The 17,522-nt window shown below is 41.8% G+C and overlaps 1 protein-coding gene and 1 long non-coding RNA gene across 6 annotated transcripts in view; both read left to right on the forward strand.

The window, feature by feature from the left end:
* The window catches only part of UBXN2B (UBX domain protein 2B), a 34,348-nt gene extending 26,338 nt beyond the window's left edge, over positions 1–8,010 (forward strand). For 4 of the 5 annotated variants that reach the window (XM_081258636.1, XM_081258633.1, XM_081258635.1 and 1 more), the window contains one exon: positions 118–5,356. In XM_081258636.1, the coding sequence (XP_081114762.1) occupies positions 118–280 (163 nt within the window). In that variant the 3' untranslated portion in view covers positions 281–5,356. Of the gene's footprint in view, positions 1–117; positions 5,357–7,988 lie in introns of those variants that run through there. The other variant, XR_014017775.1, reaches the window with a different exon arrangement.
* Positions 8,011–11,245: 3,235 nt separating this feature from the next.
* On the forward strand, positions 11,246–17,220 carry LOC308630107. Its single transcript, XR_014017759.1, has 4 exons — positions 11,246–11,716; positions 11,831–11,956; positions 14,888–14,982; positions 16,795–17,220. It is a non-coding gene; the product is annotated as an uncharacterized lncRNA (long non-coding RNA).
* The last annotated feature ends 302 nt before the right edge of the window (positions 17,221–17,522 follow it).

The raw sequence follows: 17,522 nt of genomic DNA on the forward strand, positions 1-17,522 counted from the left end.
ACACATTTAAATAAGGATAAGAATTGTGTGATTTTTTTTTATCATCTAGCTTTAGCTAAAAGCTTAATTGACAATAAAACTTTTGTATCACAAATTATTTTTATCTTATTTCTTCAGGATCCTGGATGTTCGGGACTTTATTGTACAGTCCCGTCCTGAATTTGCAACTCTTGACTTTATTCTTGTGACTTCATTTCCAAACAAAGAGCTAACAGATGAAAGCCTGACACTACAAGAAGCAGATATTCTTAACACTGTGATACTCCAGCAACTAAAATGATATTGCTCCTACCCATGCAGTAGCGTGTAGGAACGATAATGTGCCATATTAGTGAGGAAAACACTTAGAGCGTAAAAAGTTATTTTTATTATTTATACAGATAAATTTTGGTTTTATTCTTATTGTCTTTCCAGCTTTAGTCTAGAAAAATTTGGCCTAGGAATAGATCTTGAGAAATATGTTTGAGGTTTTAGCTGCAAGGGCTGGCTTCTGTTGATAGCTTTTAAATATTCAGGCAAACCAATTTGATACATGATCAGAGTTAATGCAACAACATTTGTTTGCAGAGAAAATGAACAAAACCCCATTTTGATAAATGCATTTGGTAAAATCTGCACTAAAGTTTCTTGATGCTGCATTGATCAACAGCCATTAAGAAATCTTCTGATCAAATACTTTGAAAATTTTTCTGTCGTGTACTGAAAAGTATCTGTATCTGATTTTGAAATACTTTGATCATACGATAATTATTTCTCCTATTAAGATTTTACACATCCTTTTTCCTTGCTGATTTAGCTGTTTACTTATGTCAGAAAATACAGTTTAGCCTTGTATTTTACAGGACTCTGACCATCCTAAACTAGAAACAAAGACAAAGGTCAGCAGTTCCTGAGGAGATGTGTCCACCGGCACTTTAAAATAACTCGAGTCCCTCGCAGAGCCTGCCGTGACCACATGCACTTATTCTTTCAGCACGTTGTTCTAGAGGACCCACTACATATACTAAACACTGCTCTAAGTGTTCGACCCAGAATGTAGTCTACTGCAAGACAAAATGAGTGTAGAAATACAGGAATGTAAATTCTGTCAGCCAGACTGGATCTGAAGAGTTACCAGCGTAAATGTCTGCGTTTCTGCTGACGCCACATGTTTCCTGAGTAAGGGAGGCTACAGCAGGGTGAGGGAAAAGCTTTTCCTTCTTCCCAGACACCATTTCCTGTCACCCCTCCTGGTTAGTCTTTTATTGTAGTCTTTTATTGCTGCTGTAACAAATTACTACAAATTGAGCGGCTTAAAATAGCCTAGGTTTCGTCTATAGGTGAGAGGTCTCACGTGGGTCTCACTGGGCTTAAGTCAGGTGTCAACAGGGCAGCATTCCTCTGGGGAGGCTCTAGGGGAGACATGTTTCCTTGCCCTTCCACCTTGGAGAGGCCACCTGCATTCCTTGGCCTGTGGCCCTTTTCCATCTTCACAACCAGCAGTGCTGTATGTCTCTGGCCCCACCGTCATCACATCTCTTTGAGAACAGCCGGGAAAGAGTCTCTGCTCCTGAGGACTCATGTGATCAGATTGGTCTGCCAGATAATCCAGGATGACGTCCCCACCATAAGGTCCACAGTGACCGTAACCGAACCCTTGAAATCCCTTTTGTCATGTACGGTGACACATCACAGGTTCCTTCTGCAGGCACCAGGGTGGTCTCTTCTTTGCCTCATCCAACTTGTAGAGGCGGATGGCATCCCTTCCCTTATGGCCGCATCCCTCCACGTCTCTGCTTCTGGCCTTACATCATTTACTTCCGACTTGGATTCTCCTGCTTTCTTCTTACAAGCACCCTAGTGCTTACATTTGGTTCACACAGATAATCCGGGATAATCTCCTCATCTAAAGTATGAGTGAGCATCTGGGTGTGCGTCCTGGGACCCAGTTTCTCTCCATCTGTGAACCTAGAAACCCAGGTATCTGCTCCCAAATAGAAGGGTAAGACAGGCATGGAATAATCGTTACAAACCTTCCTGTTCAAAAAAATAGAAACTGGAAGGGAAGAAGGAGCCAGCACTGCCAAGGGATTTAGAAGTTCAGCCAGGCACAGTCCGTTAGGTTTCGGGGCCTGCGAATAATCTTCTGTGGCTCCCAGCAGCATCCCACAGACGTGTGAGTTTCCCTCAGGGTCTTTCCTTATACATGAAAGGTAGCGGGTGTCTGCAGCTGAGTAGTTTTGTCAGTTTGTTTCTTGCCTGTGGAATCGTGGGAGGTTCAGCCATCTTTTATCGTTTCATTCTGTGTCTGTCCCTTTTAGTTTAAGACGGCAGTGTCTGTGGGTCTTCTGTGCCTGTTACAGAAGTTGCTGCATTAGACCGGAGGCTCCTCCCCAGAGCTTTCCTAGATAATCCAGCTCTGTTTTTGGCCTTTTCTGAGATGGCTGAGGGGCTCTGTGAGTCACACTCTTCATCTCTTTAAAGAGCCTTTGATGTGACCTTTTTTTTTTTTATCTTTCTCAGGTATTAGCAAAAAGTTATAGGCCACAATCTCATCTCTTTCCTTAGAGCCGTCTTTCCTGACAGTGAATCTCTTAATGTCTTTGCCATTCTGGTAAACGAAGAATTTCCAAGTCATCAAGTCCTGTTTCCTTCTTTTTTTAACAGTCCTTCCCTCCATTGAACTGCTTCCTCTCACGTTTTACCCTCATCAGTAGGGAGAAAGCAGGCTGCGCCTTCCCCGCCTCGCTTGGAAGTCTTCAGCTCGGTGTCCCGAGTCTCTCCCTCACGCCTCTGGCTGTCCCCGCGGCTGCAGCCAAGCCTCCTGCCGCCCTGTCGCCGGCATCTCTTTTCCGTCCGCATTCCCCCCTGAGCCCTCACTGGCAGCGCCTTTCAGGTCCTTGTCGCTCGTAGGCGTGTCCTCCCAGCAGCCGCGAGCACCCCTGGCCTTCGCGGAGCCCGGGCTGGCTGCCGTCCGCGGGGCTCGAGGCGGCCTCGGCTCTCTCTACCCACCGCCCAGGCGCAAGGCCACCTCTGCACCTGTAGGTCTTTGTTACAGCAGCGCTCGCTGCAGGGTGTCTGGCAACGCCCACTGTGCCTCCTCGCTGCCACGTGACTGGAATGTGCCAGGAGGAGCTTTGGGCGTGACCTTTCTCCGGGGCTCCCCTCGCTTCCAGGAGCTGAACTTACCCGTGTGAGGGCCGGATACCGCGCAAGTGTTGGTCTCGGCACCGCAGAGAAAACTTGTTCTCAGTGTCGTAATCCAGAGTACGAAGCGTAGTCCTGAGTCTTCTCGGAATGGGAATCTCTGTTCCTTTCCGCTAGTTGAAAATAACCTGGAGAATATGTAAATGACCGTTCAAGAAGTCAGCCTCTGTTCAGAAGGATTACCAGGGATAAACTACATTTTCATGGAGCAAAATCTTATTCCTGCAGAAATAATCTATTGAAACAAATTAACATTTTAAATAGAAGGGTATTGCCCTGTTTTGGATTAACAAAATGGAGAAAACAATTAACCAAACCCTGTGAAATTATTTGAAACATTATTCTTATAGTTTCTTTTTAGTCAGATGGAGTGCCTGTAGACGCACATACAAAAACGACTGCCATTTTGTATATAATGGTTCCAAAATAGATTCACATCGGGAGGGAGAATCAAACATCGGGAGGGAGAATCAAACATCCAGATGGATGAACAGTACTTTCGTGTGTTCTACAAAGTGTTTTGCTTCCTTTAGAGTTTTCCTGAATTCTTTGTACTGTTGCAGTCGCTGTAACTTTTAAAATTTATAATCCTCTCAGAAGAGATTGTGTGACATCAGTTGTTTTGCATGACGTGTGTAAGGATGTTTTCACTTACCAATAAAGAATGTTTTCACTGAAAGTGATTGAAAATCCTTATCAAAATTTCCTTTGATTTGCAGCTTTATTTGAGTGGCCTAGTGGAGCATTGTAAGGGTAACATTTCCCGTGGTACGTCTTTTTGATGGGCAGAAGGATCTGAGCTGTAGCGATGTTATCTGTTTCCCATTACTGCTTCTGTTTTTATTCCACCAAAATAAAGGTGCAGGTTTTTCTTCACTTTGGCCACACTGGATCTCTTGAAAACCTTGTCACGACATGTCACGACATGTGTCCAGTATTGTCATAAAGGCTAAGAAACACTTTCTATAATCCTCTAATTTTAAAGTATCTTTTAATTCCAAGTAAATGTTTTGTAAAAGGAGCCCCGTTGCATATGTGTAACAGTGTGCATGGTGTTTGTACAGCACATATAAATCACTCATGTGGCCCAGAACTAACAACTAGCTATAGTCTACTTAGCTTAATACTTAACAATTTGACCTCTTTAGAATTTAGGGCTATGACCTAAGTCTCTGAAAAAATAGGAGGGCGGGGAGCTTTTTTTAGAAAGTTTGAACTTGATGATTTATTTTCTTTTAGATAAATGTTTCTATATTGTTAAAAACAAGACCATAGCCCAAAATGGGGCCCCTAAATGCCAAAGCCCACGTCACCAAACCCTGACTTGACTTCATTACAGCGTGGGCTCTCCCGGAAATGGAATCTTAAACCAGTCAATCGACAATCTGATCAGCGCTAATGAGGTTATCTGTCTGATAAACCCTTGCCACCCCCTAAAGGAAGGTGACCTTTGCCATAACCAACCTGCTTTTCTGCCAGTGTACCTTCCTGTTCCCACCCTCTTCTGCCTAAAAAAGTCTCAGCTTGACCAGCTACTGGGAGCTCGTTTCTATTTGCTAGATTGGCTGCTGCCCATTCGTGAACTGTTCAATAAGTTCAGCAAGATGTTTAAAATTTATTCATTTGAATTTTTTTTTTTTTCACACTATGAAGCAAGAGACTTTCAGAATCATTCTGGGGAGCTGCAACCTTACAGCTTCCTGAGTCCTGACGAGGTGATCTCAGCTGGCTTCTTAGGCTGCTCAGAGGAAAGCTACAGTAGGTGGAAATAAGTCCATTCTGTTGAGTATATCACAACCTTTCTTGCTTTCTTTGGAGATAATTAGCAACTTATTAGCATGGGCTTAGAGACGTCATACAATCAGCAATACAATAGTTTTTCAATTGGCTCCTGGTGACTGAAGAAAAAAAAAAGCACAACATGAGAGTTATGAGTTAAGTTTCATTTGGGGGCAAAATGAGGACTATAGCCCTGGAGACAGCGTCTCAGATAGCCCTGAGGAACCGCTCCAAGGAGATGGGGGAAGGTCAGTGCTATATAGGATTTTAGCAAAGGGCGGGCGTGCAGTCAAGCACACATGTTGCCAGAGGCTTGCTGCCAGTCCCGTGGAGCAGACATCACCCATTGTGATTTTAGTGCTCTTCTAGATACGAGGAGATGCAAGAATTTGAGCTCATAAAATCTTCTCTTGGGCTTCCCTGGTGGCGCAGTGGTTGAGAGTCCGCCTGCCGATGCAGGGGACACGGGTTCGTGCTCCGGTCCGGGAGGATCCCACATGCCGCGGAGCGGCTGGGCCCGTGAGCCATGGCCGCTGAGCCTGCGCGTCCGGAGCCTGTGCTCCGCAACGGGAGAGGCCACAGTGGTGAGAGGCCCGCGTACTGCAAAAAAAAAAAAAAAAAAAAATCTTCTCTTGAAAATATCTATCTGAAGGCCTGTTCTGCCAGTTTTTCCCAGAGCACAGATGCCTCACTCCTGATCTCAGCCCCGAACTCCTTTCAGGGGACGTTGAAGGTCAGTGGCTGCGCTGGCGACTGACTTCATCCTTGTAGAGCCAGGTGGCGAGCGACAAGCTGTAGTTGGCACTTCTCTTGCATGAAGTTATGTGTGTTAATTAGGCACCAATAAAAGAGGTCCCTGAGATTAAAGGCAAATGCCTTTTTTCCTCCAAAAATTCTCTTCTGCCCTTTACCTTCTTGAATGTAAACTCTCTTAGTGCTGCTGTTTATTTGTGTAGATGTCAACACAGACGTATGTACAACAGTGACTTTCCTTGCTCTAACCCTGGGGATAGAAGAGTACTTAAAATGAGTGGATGTCCTTTGATTTTATGCCTCTGTGTCTGCTTTTTGGTTTGTATTTTCCTTGTCTGCATAGGGCACCTTTCAGTGTCCTTTTTAGAACATTGTTAATTATAAAAGGTCCGACATGGTAGTTTCTGTAGTTAACATTTTTCCCGCTTTGTTTTTCATTTTTGTCCCTGTGGGAAAGGCTTGTTTCTTCTGTTGTCAACAGATTTTATCATTCTTAATCGTAGAATCAAGAATGGTAGAAAGTATAAGTTTTAGTTTTCTATCAGAATCTATGTTGATTAGGAAGTAGCAACAATAAATACTACAAATACTCAGAACATCAGTAGGCTTGGTAGTGAAAGCACGAACATGGCTGATACAAGGGGGCGGTCCTGCCCCCAGCCTGGGATTTTTAACTGGGTCTGGGCTTTTGAGCACAGGAGGGCATAGGACGAAGTAACATCTTCTAGAAAGAAATGTTCATCCTTCCTACAAATCAATGTCAGATTTCACGTTCCCTGAGCTGAAGAGGTCAGTCTTATTAATGCAGTGAACTTATATGCAAATAGAAGTTTCATATATGCATGTTATAAATACATGATAATAACACCAAGGCTGAGAGGTGGAGTGTTTTTTCCCTTGAAAACCTATTATAAATGTTTGTAATGGAAGTAAATGTTACTGTTTGGGGGGGGGGGTTAATTAATTAATTTATTTATTTTTGGAGGTGTTGGGTCTTTGCCGCGTGCGGGCTTTCTCTAGTTGCAGCAAGCGGGGGCTACTCTTCGTTGCAGCACGTGGGCTTCTCATTGCGGTCGCTTCTCTTGTTGCGGAGCATGGGCTCTAGGTGCACTTGGGCTCAGTAGCTGTGGCTCACGGGCTCTAGAGCGCAGGCTCAGTAGTCGTGGCACACAGGCTTAGTTGCTCCGCAGCATTCGGGATCTTCCCAGACCAGGGCTCGAACCCGTGTCCCCTGCATCGGCAGGCAGAGTCTCAACCACTGCGCCACCAGGGAAGTCCCAAATGTTACTGTTTGAAACAGTGTGTACAAAGGTGTTCTACGGCTATTCAAACTAATCTGACTTTCCATTCTTTAACACGAATCCTGTATCCTGTATTTGGCGGGCAGCATGTCACTTGCGGTCAGTGTCACTGTGACCCCAGCCTGGATGTGATTTCTCCAGAGAGCCCCTCACTCCCCAGCCCCACTCATGCTTTGGTCTAAAATCCTCCCTGTCCACAACTCTCAGCCCCACTACCCTGTTTACTATAGCATTCGCAATACCAGCGTTTCCTTGTCCATTTATTTGATTTTATCCCTACCTCCTAACGTTCGGGCGCTTTTTCCTGCTCCCCCTGACAATTATACAACTAAAACAATTTGGTGATGAGTTTGATGTCCTTTATCCAAGAGAAAACAATCCATGGATTCGGGAGTACAGAGCCCTACAAGCAGTGAGGGAGGTTTGGGGGCAGGAGTGAGTTCACAGAGCCCAGAAGAGGCAACCTGGACACAGGGCCTGACTGGCTATGAGGCGGGGGGCTTCCTATGAGGCTGGCAGGGCCCATTTTCTAGGGTGAGGTGAGCTCACTAAAGCTGAATTGGAGGATTGTGATTGGTGGGTGTTAGGATTCCTTGTCAGGTGTTTCCTAGAAATCAGGCTGGTTGAGTTTTAGGTCTGTGGCATGGGCAAGCCCCTAGGACGGCCTCCATTATTCCATGGGTCTCCCTAAATGAATTAACTTTATCACCCCAGATTCTCAGAATGTGAGTTTGTGAGAGCAGGGCTGGTTTTTAACCTACTGCTGTGTCCTTAGAGCCTAAAACAATAACCTGGACCTAGGAGTCCCTCAGTAAGTGGTCCATAAGTAACAAATCAGTGAATTAAGATTGGGACCCTCTGAACGTTGGAAGAATATATGCATTCGTTTTAAAAAGGAGATTCCGAATAGCGCCAATAGAGTCGATACTGGTGACAGAAAACATCTATATATTTTGTTTGGGTTTAAAGGAAGGAGAAGGAGAAAAGTGGATCTAGAGGTGGGGGCCTCGACTCATCCCGAGAGTGGGAGCACCTGTATCTGTGAGCAGGGGTCCGGGCGTTTCCCCAGGTAGAATTGGGGTGAAGAGGGCTGAAGAATGTGCTCCTGAGAAGCCTGCCGGAGGTGAGATGCCTGGGATTGTCTGAAAGCCAGTAGCAGGGGCTGTGATTCTAGTTTAGAGATAAGGAAGAACACTGCTCTATAAAGACCTGGTAGAAACCCCTCAGTGGGCTCAGTTATTATTATTTTTTTTTGATGGTTACTTCTTTAATATGATAAAATGTATTTCAACCCAAAAGCCAGCATTTTTTAATGACATATACTAGAAAGATGTCCACTATCACCACTATATTTTTAATCAATTCATATTTATATTTTAATAATTAGCAGTGAAAGGACTTACATTTTGGCATTCTGAGTTACAAAGGAATGGAGAAAATAACCCCCCTTAAAATGAAATTGACTACGGTTAAAGACGTTCTGCAACTTTTTCAGGAAGGAGAATATAAATATAAACAATCCTTTTAAATGTTCTTGAAGGTGAGTTTTTCCTAGGAAAAAAATAACATGGGACCATGGAAGGCCACTACTAGCTGTTACTCGGGGCAAGTCAAAGGAACAAAGATGGCCTTGTGGCCACATCACCAATATTTTTTTTTGAATTTTATTTTGTTTATTTTTTTATACAGCAGGTTCTTATTAGTTATCCATTTCATATATATTTGTGTATATATGTCAATCCCAATCTCCGTGGGCTCTGTTCTATTTGCTTACTCTAAGTACGGTTGTTCTTGTAGATTTGATCTTCATGTCAGAGTTAAAATATTGCTAGTCTTATAATAGCTATTTAATTTATTAATATCACATAATTTATTTAAAATGTTTAGCCCTTGATATTTTATTTTTGAATGTAATACCCCATCCTCATTTGTTACTTTAATACTGATACCCCAAAATGCGAGAGCTGATTTAATCACAGTAAGTTGGGAATGTGCTAAGATATATGGCAACACTCTTGTTAACTGAAAAGCTGCAGAAACTCAGATGACACTAAAGGCCATAACCGCACATTGCTCGTGCCTTTGAAATCAAGCTAGTTTGTGGAGATGTTGACTTTGGCTACGCTCTCAATTTGGCTGAACTGATAAAGAAAACTCACTAGTCATTATATATTGTTCTTGTTCTCCAAATTAACCCTATTACCCAATCTTCCACGCAAGCAAAGAAGGCAGAAATGACCTGGAGTTACAGATTTCCAAATAACTTTTATAAACAGAAAAGGATGATCTCTGCAAACATGTATGAGTTTCAATGTTCTTCTTGAAATTATTTCTCAGAAAGAATGACGTTATAAAATTCTCTTAATTTTGATATTCCTGAATAGCACCCTTTTATGTAGGTTAAAATACTCAACCAGTACTTATTTAATTTGCATGTTTCTCTTTTTTAACATAAGTACAAAATCTTAAGTATTTCTATTTGACATGAGAAATGGCACTAAAGCTTATAATGGTAAGTGAAGTAGGTTCTCTATGTGCAGTCCTGGAAATAAGACATGACTTTTAACAAGGAATGGTATCCACAGGCATCTTAAACCTTTGGTTTTAGATGTAATGAAAACAACAAAAAGGCTAGATTTGATTCCAACTCACACCCGTGCCTCGGTGAGTGTGTGGCACACAGCTCATCTGATCTCATCTCCCCAGGTGCAAAGGAGCACGGGGCGATTCACAAACTATTTTTTCTTCCTCTAAATTATTTTTTAAGATAAGAGGATCTCCCTTAATCTGTTAATGAAAATAGAATTGTAAGATATGTTTGCATTTCTAGAGGTTTTTATATTATTTTATGACAAGTTTTTGTTTTATACCTACAAATAGGTCCCCTAACTCCACTTTTAAATGGATGGTTGTCCAATCGAGGCTAAGATTTTACCTAAATAATTGCATTTAAGCGTATGCAAAAGTGTGAGTATTCAGCACTTTAAGTAATTTTCAGCATATGAAGTAATATTGTAAAGGATATTCAGCTAATAAGGTAACTCTTAGTTTCACCACCAGAAACATCCTCAGGTGAAATGTTAATTTATGATGATTTGGTAATTTTGGTTCCATTTAACTCTTGTGTGGAGTACTCTAAACCACTTCAATGTTTTGTTATATTTTCCCTCAGTGTTTGCCGTCTTCCTAGCAATTTTATTACATCAAGACTGATGTAACAGAAAAAGCAAACTATTTGAAAGGGTCTGACACTTTCTAAAAGAATATTATGTCTTTATTTTAAACTGGAGATATAAATATCAAATTCTTTTTTGCATTGATCTAGTACAAGAATCTAGTATTCTTATACAACTATAAGCCAGAATATCTTGAAAGAAAGCCAAAAAGATTAATAAACTTAGAACTCTGAAAAGTTCTTAATGCAGGCCCTTCAAAATTTTAATGTACCAAAACATGGGGGAGTGGGGGCAGAGAGACAACGTTTGCTACAGCAGGTGACATTGCCTGGCAGCATTTAACGATTTCAAAAATGCTGTTGTTGATTACAATTTAACTTCTTTCACGAGGTGACTCCAATCTTAAAATTAACAGCCCAGGATGTCAGAGGAGAAAGAACTGCATTTCTTCCCACCAATACATATGTATGGAGAGGAGCCACATGGGGTCGAGTGAGCGAAGAAAAAAAAATTTTCATATGTCATCATCTGGCAATAAATGTTTAAGGCTACAGGCCCTGTTAACCTTTACAAAGATCAAGGTGTTGCTGATAGTAAAACAAGACTTTTAGTTGCCTCTGAGAAGGTAACATTAGGGCATCTGTGTGCGAGATGTTGGCTACTTATTCCTCCACCAGACGGCGTGCGGGCCTTGTAAAAGAATCTCATCATTATCTTTCCCTCAGCTGGTTGGTCTGTTGGTTTATTTACTGACGTATAGTTGCCTTAAACTATTATATTAGTTTCAGGTGTACAACATAGTGATTTGATATTTTAATAAAATAAAGAGAGGATGAAGGTTAGTTGTTAAAATAAAAACTAGGAATTACGCCAATATCATTTAGCACTGCTTTTTTCTGACCTTTTGCAGTATAGATAAGGAATACTTGGCTAAATATAATTAGCATCTTTAGAAATGTAACAATGTTGAATCGTAAAAATATTGCTAGTTTCAATGTATTGGGCCTTGGGTTTTTCAGTGCAATACTGCCCATTACACATGGCCCAGATGTCCATCACTGGTGTCTTACCAGTTCTCCCTGGAAAGCATTTAAAATGCCCCACTAAGGTCTCAAATCTTGATAAGACATTCTCTGTTTTAATGCACTGCCATAAACTGACTTCTTAACTCTTTTACTGTGTTGGTTTTTTTTTTTTTTTTTGGTTTTTTGGGGTTTCTGTTTTTTGGTTGTTTTGTGGGGGTTTTTTTACCCACGCCATATCCCCTCCTGTTTCCTATAGCTAAATTCTGATTACTCTGATTTCAATTCTTCATCCTTTTTTATCTGCAGTCACCAGCTCTCACCATGGTAAATTCTATTTTGATCTTTGCCTTTCCCTCTTACAAAACTGTGTGTGCACGTTCACAATCCTCAAGGCCACTAGCAGAGACGTGAGTAGCAGAATTGTAAATGAAAATGGAGAGAATTGGCATAGAGGTGGACATCCTAAATTCCTCATCACGCCTCCACCACCAACTCTGTGAGTCCCAATTTTCTCATCTCCAGAACCAGGAGATCAGAACACCGTCCTTCAGTTCTTAATTCTGATTCTTTTCCACAAAATTAAGCACTAACCAACATAACATGCCTACAGATGTTACGACGGAAGTAAAGATGGACAAGTGATGCCAAAAACGGAAACCAACAAGTAAATCCAGAGAAAATATAACGTGTTGTTTATTCTCTTCCTTTTGGATTGCTTTTCTGGGACTGTCTACTGGTAAGAGAATTTGAGAATTCTTATTAAAAACATTTTAGTCTAATAATATTTGTGGAATAGCTTGGTAAAGGATAACATTAAGCAACAGGTTAAAGACAGTGAAAACTTTGCAGGCCAGTACAATTTTCCTGGGCCTAATCTTTAACAGCCTTTAAAAAAAAATTATTTTAGAATCTAACGGCACAGACCTATTCAACAAAAATTATGGTTCCTTCATAGGACACTATTCAGTCTTTTGAAAAATGTCTAGTAAAATAATGATGTGAAAAAATTTACAATAAGTATAAAGCTGTTAGAAAAGATTTGCCATGCGATTACAGTGCAGTTGAGGGGTGGAGGGGGGCACTGCTTACCATTTCTAGCCCAAGTTTTGGTCTCTCATGTTATTCCCGACTAAAAATAGCCAGAGCCCTTTGAAGAAGTGGTTGACTCCAGGTTAGGGAAAGGGAAATACAAGGTGAGCCCAGATTATCTGGGGACTAAAAGTAAAGAAGCTTTCAAAGACCAATGGGGTCATGTCAAAAGGGCACAAAAGCCAAGTTGATGTAGTTCTCACCGGTCTATTTGACACCATTTGAGCCAAATTATCAAGATCATAGTTAACTGAACTTCACTGGGTCCATGAAAATCCATAAGTCATTCGTGATTATCAATGAGTCACTAAAACCAGTTTGTCACCAATGGAGGTAGCCATTAAACCAACCCCTTACTTTGAAAACTTTATGCCTTTATTCTGCCTTTCCAAGAAAACCTTTATTTCTCGAAACCAGTAGCCCTAGTTGATAAGGGAAAGCTGGCTTAAAGAATACCAGCTAGGAGAGGTAGATGGTGACAAACAGAAATGTAAAATCATCATTTTGCAGTCCCCAATGAAATCACTGACTCAGACAAGGATGATCAGTTGGTATTAAAATTATTAGATGAGGGATGGATGGGGCAGTGAATTTTGTACGTGCTTTGCCCAACTAACATCACAAAAGATCACGCTCATGACAAGGACGAGGTCTTAACTGTACGACGGAGGAGGAGGGAGGCTAAAGTTGTACAATATGAAGAATAAGGCCATCTTCACACTAATTCGGTGACCAAACTTGGCCGCTCTAATGGTGGAACAACCAGGTACCGTGCGTCCCCAAGTGGACTGCCTACGTGTCTACACATCACTAGGGATGTATTCTCAACTAAAGCATTTAAGTTGAATCTGTCAAGCCTTCAGATGTAACTTTCAGTTTACAAGAAAGTACATAGAAGAATAAGTTAAAAGCTGCCACAGAGAAGTAATCAGACAAACCCAGATGATGAAACATTCTACAGGACAGATCAGTGTCATGAAGAAAAAGACTTCTAGATTAAAGGAGAGGTAAGGAATACAACTAGGCTGCTGTAACTGGGACTGGATCCTGATTTGGATAGACCAGACCATCATATTTTGAGGACAACTTGTGAAATGTGCACTAGGTATATTGAAAATTGTAATTAATTTTGTGAAATGGGATAATGTTTTTAGCCATATAGATGGAAATATTTAATGTGTGCTAAAGTAAAATCTTCCAAAAATGTTCATGCTCATTAATACAAAAAAAAAAAAATCAATCGTGGTGCAGTGTTGGCTTGGAGACAGGCCTGGGTTTGACCCCTGACTTCATTTACCAGCTGGTCAAGGCATTTAAACTGTGTGCCTTAGTTACCTCTATGCTATACCTACCTTTGACAGGTAATGGGAATTATATGAGATATTCACAGTTTAACAACTACTGTCCTTTTCCCATTAACCTCCTGACGCTTGACCTGTTTGTCTTCTATTCTACATTTTAAAAACTCTTTTCTTTGTTCCTTGCTGTTTTAAACTTTCACTTGATTTCATTATTTCCACTCGTGATTCTTTCGATCTCTGTGTACTAGGGGCACTCAGTGTGAAATTATCCCTTGTTATCTCTGTGCTGTTGAGTACTTTGATTACATAGTTATCCACTTCTCTTAGGTTTTTTGTCACTAAAAAATTCAACAATCTGTGCCACGTTGTCACTTTGTGACTCAGTCTTCACTTGGGACAGTATCTGTTTTTCTTCTTGACTCTTCATAATCTGCTTCAGTGTTTATTTCCTAAAATAACACTCCCTCCCTCCCTCCCTCCCCCTCCCTCCTTCCTTCCTCCCTCCCCCTCCCTCCTTCCTCCCTCCCCCTTCCTCCCTCCTCCCTCCCCCTCCCTCCTTCCTCCCTCCCTCCTCCCTTCCTTCCTCCCTCCCTTCCTCCCTCCTTCCTCCCTCCCTCCCCTTCTACTCTCTCCCACTTTGCCTCTCCCTCCCTCTCTCTCTATTAGAGATAAAAGGGAGAACACCTGTTCTCCCTGCATGTTCCTGCACTCTGCATGTCCCCATGTCTCCTGTATCTCGCTCTTCGGTGGAGTCTGAGCCAAGTTTGCCCCTGACGTGCTCTGCTGACCCCTGAGCTGCTTCCATGTCCACCCTCCAGTTCTCCAGTTCCCGCTCTGACCTCTGTCACCCTCACTTGTCAGAAACAGCTGTGCTAAGGTCTTCCTTAACCTCCTCTTTCTAAACTAGATCTTAAATCCTCACTGTGATTGGTAATGCTCACATTTTTCAGCTGCTTGTGATTAGCATCTGATCTCACCTGTAACTATTTGCATCTAACTGGCTTTCTTGCTTTTCCAGTAATTTATTGAACTCTCACGTTTAACTGCAGCCTACTTGTCCCTTATGTGCACGTAATGAATTCTTTCCCATGTTTTCATCATATGTACTTTCCAGTTCCTACAATTGCTGTAAAAAAGAACAGAAGCTTTCTACTTTCTGGAACAGATTCACCCAAGAAGACTGACTCTGTTGAAGAACCGATGTTGAAAGATAAAATGAAAATGATGATAGGGCAAAGGTCATTTGTTCCTTTTAAATCTCCTACCTATCTCCTTAGGGATCTGAATATACAGATCAATAAACAGAGTCACTAATATATGGACAACGAGCCTTTTAGAGCAGAAGTCAGCAGAGGTCCTCCCCACCCCCAGGGTAAGTATGCTTCCCAGCAGTTCCAGGGGTCCTTGTCACTTTCGTGTAGCCTGGTGGAATAAACATGGCCCTGGAGCCAGATCTCAGTTTAATCCCTGAGTGGCCTGGAAAAGTGACTCAGAGCTCTCATGTCTTCATCTATAAAATTAAATGCACAGTTTAATCTTAACCTCTCCCAAAGGTGAGAAAATTAAAAGTTGTGTCAAGATACTTACGTATTTGTTAACTACCCGCTTCCCAAAGAGAGAGAGAAATACAGGCAAAAAAGTACTTCTCCCAGTAGTAGCTATGGTTTCCCTTCCTTCTGAGTTCTGGAGGAAATTGGCTCTAACTTCCATTCCATGTCCAAGAAGTCAGAATCCCTTGCCCCAAGCTCCTTGCTTCCATTTAACTAGTTGGATTTATGAACAGTCACCCCACTGCCCCTCACGTGAGGTTCCTGTCCTGTACTACGTTGACACCGATGTCACATTAGACAGTGGTCTCCTCACCCACCCAAACCTCCCAGAAAGCAAAGCTCAGCAAAAACAAAACTCCCCACACAAGGCCTTCTTTTCTCGGCAGCTGACACTAATAAAAGGAGATTTCAGGGAAAGGAGAATGAAATATTACAGCCGCACAAACAACTTCAGTCGAACACTCAACACTTCTATCTTTGAAACTCCTTGCCCCGTCATCCCTAGGGGTTTTTTCTTTGGCCACCTTGTTCCATGCTGCACCCCCAGGCTTAGGCCATCAGGCCAGCTACATGCTCCCTGTTTGGAGGTCAGTGCTCCCTGGAACTCTAAATTCTCTCTCTAGTTAGTGGAGCCGGTTACCTCTTCTCTGTCTCTCATCCTAAGCTTGGCCCCTCAGCTGAACCTGTGGAGGTCCTCTGCAGAAAACGGTGGGCAGGTTGTTCAGTTGGATTTGACCTCCTTAGAGGTCAGGAAGAGCGTGCTCCCCATCATGACATAATGGTTTGGGTTCTCAGGAAAGTGTGGCTATAGTATCTCCGTTTATTTATTTATTTTTTAATGCCATTTACCTAGAGTTCATAGAGCTAAGAATAGAGGCTACCTCAGCGTAAACGTAAGAAGCAGAGTGCACAAATGGTCAAGGCTACGTGCAAGTGCGGTTTGGGTTCAGTGTTCTCAACGAGATGTAGTGCTTAAAAAAAAAGACCTCAGTAAATACCGTTCAAGGTCTCCTGTTATCAGTAAACGGCCTTGATCTTGGCTCTTGGGTTCAGAGTTGAGCAGTCTCCATCTATAACCTCCCGACTCCTGTTGATTTTGGAGGTTTTACAGTTCAGGGCCAATGCTTGCCACCTCTGAGCTTTCTAACCTACACACAAATGCACGCTCCACCTCTACTGTGATTTCTCTGTCCTTCAGAGATATAGTTATGAGTTTACCTCTTTGTGTCCACTTGTTATTTATAAGCTTTGAAAAGTGTGCCATGTCAAGGTGAACCAAAACCAAGAGAAGAAAATAATCCTAAATTAATGAACCCATCTCAATAGAAACAACTGTGCATCCTCCTGCTTTATTTGAGATAGGTGTTTTTAAACACTTGTAGTACCTAGTGTGTGGCCCATATAAGATGAACCCGATGTGAACCGGAGGCTGGAGCGTGGAGAAAGTTCTTTCTTTCTTTGTGCTTCGGTTAAGCAGCCAACAAAAACAGCATCTCCCCTGATCTCATTCAGATGCTCGAACCAGCTTTCCAATTAAGTTTTCATAGATTAACATCATGGCAATGGACTCACCGGATTACGTGTTTGAATTTGTGTATTTCTCAAATGTCTGTGACTCCTACGTGTTTCCACAGGAGCTGGGTGGTGTACAGAGGCAGCATGGCTTAGAGGAGAGAAGGTGACAATAACCTGAATCCTAATCTTTATTCCCCACTTACCATCAGTGAGAACTTAGACGAATCACTTCCCTCCTGCAAAATGTTATACAACATAATAAATTTATGTTGCATCTACCATCTGTTGATTTAAGGCTTCCTTGCTTTGCTCATTACTACCTGTAAAGTAGGGATTATACCTTTTAGTTGTTCTAACATTTGTTGATGTCATAAGGGCTCCAGATTATTTTTAAATAATCTGGAATTTGATGAAAAATAAAGTCACTCTCTTGGTAGCTGTCATGATCTTATTGTCACCCCCCAAACTCCTCTCAGCATATGATCATAATAATCACAAGATGACTCAGAAGCCTGCATATTTCTCCCCAAACAGGAAATCCGTGTTGATCAGTTCTTGGAAAATTCTTTCAACTTTTGAATGCTTTCAAGATTTCTTGAGGATTGTGACCATAATGGAAAGAGATAAAATATAGATGTAACATATTAGTCACTTATGCCCTTAGTTAAGTATTATTTGAACTTTCTTTGGATGAATTAACTTACATTTAGCTTAGGTTAACTCCATCCCTGCTTTTCTCCCCATTTTGCTAGCTTTGCCAGAAAAGTCTGAGTATTTTTTTTCCTGTTTGAGTTTTGAACTCTAGACAAAATTCTCCAGAAGTCAGTTGGGTTTATGCATATCCAAG

This window comes from Mesoplodon bidens (assembly GCF_964165515.1).
Source record: "Mesoplodon bidens genome assembly, chromosome: 16".
NCBI classification, from domain to species: domain Eukaryota; kingdom Metazoa; phylum Chordata; class Mammalia; order Artiodactyla; family Ziphiidae; genus Mesoplodon; species Mesoplodon bidens.